General features: G+C 44.4%; 3 protein-coding genes across 3 annotated transcripts; all 3 read left to right on the top strand.

Annotated features, from left to right (window-relative positions):
* Window positions 1-140: 140 nt before the first annotated feature.
* LACBIDRAFT_299705 (uncharacterized protein) lies at window positions 141-791 on the top strand (the record flags this gene model as incomplete). The annotated part of the gene is made up of 1 exon (XM_001882627.1): window positions 141-791. One exon carries the CDS (start codon window positions 141-143, stop codon window positions 789-791), a length of 651 nt encoding a protein of 216 aa, XP_001882662.1.
* A 642-nt stretch (window positions 792-1433) lies between these two features.
* Window positions 1434-2104, top strand: LACBIDRAFT_299704 (uncharacterized protein; the record flags this gene model as incomplete). Its single annotated transcript, XM_001882626.1, has 4 exons — window positions 1434-1552; window positions 1655-1698; window positions 1756-1770; window positions 1830-2104. The coding sequence occupies 4 exons, from the start codon at window positions 1434-1436 to the stop codon at window positions 2102-2104; spliced, it is 453 nt and encodes a 150-aa protein (XP_001882661.1).
* Window positions 2105-4885: 2781 nt separating this feature from the next.
* On the top strand, window positions 4886-6018 carry LACBIDRAFT_328544 (uncharacterized protein; the record flags this gene model as incomplete). Its single annotated transcript, XM_001882625.1, has 4 exons — window positions 4886-5238; window positions 5433-5647; window positions 5701-5889; window positions 5942-6018. The coding sequence occupies 4 exons, from the start codon at window positions 4886-4888 to the stop codon at window positions 6016-6018; spliced, it is 834 nt and encodes a 277-aa protein (XP_001882660.1).
* Between the last annotated feature and the right edge of the window lie 378 nt (window positions 6019-6396).

Genomic DNA, 6396 nt, shown 5'->3' with positions numbered 1-6396 from the left:
ATATGATTATTGTACCTCACTAATGACATCATGCAGATAAGAAACTACAAGACCACTCAGAGTCTCAAATCAAACGAAAGGAACCTGGTATTCAACAGCTAGCAAGAAAATACAATGAGTTATGTGGAGAATTGGAGGCTATGATTAAGAAGAAACAAGCACCACATGGTGCTCGTGCACCTCATCCTATTGCCAGTGAAGGATTGTTCAAGTTAGATGTTGATGATGACATATGGCAAGATGTGGGCCTAGATGAGACTGATATTTCACCTGGAGGAGAAATCCCCAAATGGTTGGGTGATGAAAATGTCCGAAAGGGAATAAAATCCATGCTTGAGTTGGATAGATGTAATGAGGAAGACAGGAGACTATCATATGAGAGAAGTGCCATGCAAGATTGGCTCATGGAGGAGTGGAGATGCGTAACAATGGCTATAGAGAAGAATGAATGTGAAGAAGTAGTCTATCAGATGGTCTTGCGTGCAGAATTCTTGGCATGCTTATGCAACAACTGGCAAGACAAAACACGTATGATTGATCCTCACAAACCTATGCCAGATTCATGGGGACCCTCATTGGAAGATCTTATGGAGGCACGTAAGTTGGACATGACTGCCATGGTTGCTGAGAATGAAAGAGAGATATATGATGATGACAATGAAGAGGAGGAAGATGATGAGGATGATGAGGGTGATGAAGAAGAGGGTGAAGAGACAGAGTTATTGGAGACTGTTGAGATGATAGCTTTATCTGATGAGTTTCGACAAAGCTATAGAGACTCATTGTTTTGACTATTGATAGGAAGAAAGTGTATATAAATAGTGATAAGTACCACTTCAGAAGAGTTATGCATTACAAAGTGTTGAAATATATGATTTTGGATTGTAACTTCAATAAATATAAATTGTTGAGAAAACTGCACCAGAAAAACCAAGTTTTTTTTCTGAAACTGGGACGCCAGATACCCCGTGACACTGGTCGGATATGTTTGAGCCATGTGACAAAGCTAAAAGATTTTTCAGCAGTGTGACATGCTTAGAATATATCCGAGCGATGTCACACCACTGAAACATTTCTTGCCACTTTGGCACACCTCAAATATTTCTGGCCAGTTTGACTTGGCTCAAATATTTCTTACCAGTCTGACACACTTCAAATATTTCTTACCAGTCTGAACCCCTTCAAATATTTCTGACCACTTTCACTTGACTAGGATATTTTTGAACACAATTTATCTACCCAAAAATTTCTGGTCACAATATTAAAGGTCAAACATTTTCTACCCAATCCAATATTATATTTTCTCCCAAGGCAAGAAAAATAAATGGCCGCACAACCTATTAGCCTGGATACATTCTTACATTTTACAAGGCTAATAGCTTGTTCAAGGTGGGTGACTGAAGTGGACGTGGGATGATCTTATCAAAGAGTTCATGAACGTCGCAAGGGAGGTGACGAGGAAGAGGAGTGAAAAGATTATTCCGATAAAGGTTGTTCTGAGGCATGGGAAGCTTGTGGAACGGGTGAGGTATTCAAGGGAGTGGAGGAAACAGCATGAGCAGTAAACTAGTAACAGCCGAAAACATGTACAATGAGAACCGCAATGTGAATCTGACATTTAGGGATTTCTCAAATTTAATCCACTGTTCGTTAGGCCAAATGTACATATGTGTGATCTTTCTGCTGAACGACACTCATGTAGATTTGTGGTGTGATACAAGAATATTAGCCTCAACTTATTGATTCTGCATTTAGCACTTGCACGACAAGGTACCCTCTTCCTCCCTCTTTCCCATCCATTTCCAACCACTGACCTACTCAACAACCAGTTCAGAATCCAATACTGCCTGAAGCCTACCACATGGCTCAATTGCGCGACCTACCCCCAATGGCAGGAGCCAATATCTGGGTCTGCCAAATCGAATGGCAACTCAACGTGTCGAAGATGCCCTTGGAAAAGGGTGAGAGTTCTGCGCAGAAGGTGAAAAGGTTCAGTCCGAGTCCTCAACATTCCGCAAAAACTAGACACATGTGGCTGCATGACATCAACCGTTGGAACATGGGCCTTGAGGGGCGTCCATTCGAGATTGTACCTTTGAACTAAAGAGGAGGGTTTCAGTGATCCGTGGCAGGTTTGCAGGGTGGCGAATTGCAGCCCACATACGAAGCCACTCCCAGCTGAACCTTGAGTGTTCATTGAGCATGGACAGTTGTCCAACAGGAAGAAAAGCACAGACTGTTTGGCCACGACATGTAGAGTAGAGACACTCTCTCTTAAAAGGGCATGCTGGGGAAGGGAACATCTTAGGCGCCAGATAAATGTGGTCAGGAGAATGTAGTTCGAATAAAACAAAGGTCTTGATCCTTTCACCCCTATCTTCAAACAATAAACATCAGACTGCTTAGTGTATCAACAGAACTCAATGAGGAATAATTCACAATGGATATAACCTATTCTTTGAGGTCTTTATTGTCCCCCACTGATTCCTGCAGGATTCCTGAGGATTCCTGAGGATTCCTGAGGATTACCAGGACTCTATATTGGCTGATGTGCCAGCCAATTTTTTGAGTCCTGTGGGGGTCCATTCCTGAGGATTTTTGGACAGGACTAGTCCCAGGAATGACTCATTTGATGAGTCACATGACCCATGAGCATGTGCTTGGATACATCATGTGATGTGATGCATCCAGTGCACATGTTTGTTGATCATATGTGACACGTCACATCACCTCTCTCTTCCACAACCACAATCACCACGACCACCACGCAACAGTGCACGACCACCACGATGCCATCAGTAACAACAACAACAACAACAAAATCGACAACCACAACCACAACCACACTTGTCAACGGCCAACAAAAACCACAGCACCACACGACACATTGACAACCAAGCAGCAATGCCACGTCACCAACCAAACGAACCCAGGGAAGGTCCAGGCAATGTGACAACACGTCACCTGGTTATTTTCGGGGTATGCAGGTGAGTACCCAATCCCATTACCCCCCCACAGCTTACTTTACAGGTACCACACCGTGCTGGCACCCAACGACAAATGAGGCCCAAAACCCGTCAACGACACCAGCCCCCACCCTCCAACAATGACAACGCCCACAAACAATGCCCACTGCCCACAAACGAGCATGCACCGCCCACAAACAAGCACACACCACCCATGAACAAGCGCCCAGCGCCCATGAAGAAAACTCGGCACCCACACCCACAGACGACCATGGATCCCCACCCACAGACAGCAAAGCCCATTCACGGATGACAATGACAAATGGTGAGCTCCCCCCCCACATCACACCCTCGTTCAGACCCACCGAGGACGACAGTGCCCATCGACAGTGCACACCGCCCACCACAAACATCACCACACCCCCCAACAACGATTAGCGCCCCCAAAAAACGAACCAAAGCACACGAACAAGGACCACTGCCTGTGCGAAACAGCTCACACACCCCCCAGCATCTACCCCCCGCCCTCTGAGTTCGACAACACCCATCAACAATGCACACCGCCCACCACCAATATCACCACACCCCCCAACATTGTTAGTGCCCCCAAAAAACGAACCAACGCACATGAACAGGGACCACCGCCCGTGCAAAACAGCTCGCACACCCCCCACCCTCCGAGGACAACAACACCCATTGACAACACACACCACCCATTGACAACGCACACCGCCCGCCAACGAACATCACCTGCAAACAAGCCCTCACACCCATGAAAAATGACCCAGCACCCACAAACAACGACGACCGCCCACAAACGAAAAGCCCCACACACAACACCAATGGCCCCGCCCATGAAAATCCACTCGCCACCCAGGCATGGCCCTCACTGCCCACGTAAATTATTTTTTTGTAATTTATTGTAATATAATAAAATTTATTATGCCCTTTGTATGGTGCCTTATATGTCTGACATGACATCACTAGTAGCTGCCATTTACATCATGTAAAACCTGGCATGTACCATAGAAGTTCCTGCTTAACTACCGTGAATGAAATGAAATGAATTTTCATTCATTCACGGCACCTGTTTCATTCCAAGTCATTCTCATTCATTGCCATCGAGAATGAAATACTTTTTGTTTCATTTCATTTCATCTCAATTTTTTCTTCATTTCTACTGACAAGAATGCAATTTATTCTGTTTCATTCATGCCTGGCGACTCTTTCATTTTTTTAATTTCATTCCACCATGGCAACTGTTTCATTTTTTGCTTTATTCTTTCGTTTCATTCATTCCTGGCAACTGTTTCATTTTTTTCATTCATTCATTGCCATGGAATTTTCATTTCATTCTTTCCAGGCAGTTATTTCATTTTTGTTTCATTCTTTCAGGCAACAATTTCGATGTTTTAACACACATCTAAATAAGGAAATAATATACAATTATGCCTGATATGTGTTGTGCCCTACTGCAGTGGTGTGGGAGGCCATATGGGGGTACTTTTGCATTTGAGGCTCAAATACACAATGAGATAGGCATGCTGTTGCCAAATAAGGCACTTAAATGTTTTGTATCAATTACATAATCATTTTCCCAGCTCTAACAATGAAATAGGCACCTGAGAAGAATGAAGCAAGGAATGAAACAGTTGCCCTGGTGGAATGAAAGAAAAAAATGAAACAGTCGCCAGGAATGAATGAAACAGAATAAATTATCTAGAATGAAACAGGTGCTGTGAATGAATGAAAATTCATTTCATTTCATTCACGGTAGCTAAGCAGGAACTTCTATGGTACAGCTCAGGAGTACATGATGTAAGTGGTAGCTACCAGTCATGACATGTCTGTGTGGGAGAGTTGTTCATTCTTCCCTCCCACCACATTCCCTCTCCCATTCTTGCTTCCCCTCTTCCACCATGTCAGCTCCAACCTCCCAGCCATGTTGCTCTGCACGAAGGACCACCACCACAGCACCTGATCATGAATCTGAGCCAGATAGCGCACCATCACCTGTCAAGTCACCCAAACCCAAGAAAGGTCAGAAACGATTCCAATCCAATGCAGATGAGGGGGCAAGCAAGCGAAAAAAGAAGGACAACAACAACACCAACACCAACACTGACAACGAAGCCATTGACAACACCACTGGTGGTGATGACATGTCTGGGGAGCTGGGCAGAGCAGCACGAGGGAGAGGGCGAGGTGGAAAGGCTAAGGCTGCTCCATCACGAGGAAAAGGTGGAAAGAGGGGAGGAAAGGGGAAAACCAGGTACATCATTACTATTAGGTGCCTTCTGCCCATTGGCATGTCCCTTGCTGACTCTCCTCATTATTCCCCCTCTATTTCATAGGAAAACTCATGCTGAACGTGCAGTAGAGGATGATGCTGAGGATGCCAAAGAAGCTGACACCATGAGTTCTTTCTCTGCTTGCCTCTTGATGAAACTTCTACCTTCATCACAGTGTTGAGAAGAAATTGGAGGAGGAGGGGACTACTGTTGCACCTCCAGAGCATCATGCTCAGTCCCTTACCTCCTCCTACCTTCCTCCAGCTCCATCTATCTCAAGCAGTTGTGTGCAACAAGAGCATGAGCCTATCACCAAAGGAAAGTCAGGCATGAGCAAGGACAGTGAAGACTTCAGTGACCAGAGAAATAGCAGCAGTGATAATGAAGAAAGTTCATCCCTCTCCTGTTCAGTGACCACAGTAATAGTAACAGTGACAATGTAGAAAGTTCATCCCCCTCTCCTGATTACTCCACCATCAAGATAGGTCCACCAGTAGGTCGTCACTGTACTATGCCTACCAAGTCCATTGTGCCTCAGAGAGAAGTGGATACCGACATTCCTATGGCTTCACCTGATCAAGAGAGGGTGACATCCACCACTCAGCTTGAGAAAGCAAAGCCAAAGATCAAAGGTTGGTCATTATATATATTCATATATTTATTGTACTATCATAAACTTCTTAGCTCTGGATCTGGCCAATACTTTCCATTCCTCCACTGATTCCTACCGGATTCTGTGGATTCCGGCCAGAATCCAGTAATTCCGGACGGAATCCAGGAATTCCAGAGGATTCCAGGAATTCCGGAGGAATCTGACCGGAATCCACAGGAATCCGACTGGAATAGACAGAAAATCTCATTATTTGTATATTTGGCTCTTCTATTTTAAACATATGTTTGTACTTTACCCTCCCCCACATGCTCTGATCAGAGCTGTTCAGAGTTTCTATAATCAAAACACTAAGCTAGAGACTTAATCTGCACTACATCAACTCCTCAATACTCAAAAGTTCTTATAAAATTCACACTCTAGTCAAGTAATAGATCTCAATAGATTAAATTTGCATGTACTTTATTGATGACATAAAATCTACTTTACTACATACAGTGTATATCAAAAGGGACAAGGAAATGGGGAG

Source organism: Laccaria bicolor, genomic scaffold, assembly GCF_000143565.1.
Source record: "Laccaria bicolor S238N-H82 LACBIscaffold_17 genomic scaffold, whole genome shotgun sequence".
Classification (NCBI taxonomy): Eukaryota; Fungi; Basidiomycota; class Agaricomycetes; order Agaricales; family Hydnangiaceae; genus Laccaria; species Laccaria bicolor.
This window is presented reverse-complemented; position numbering and strand designations above follow the sequence as displayed.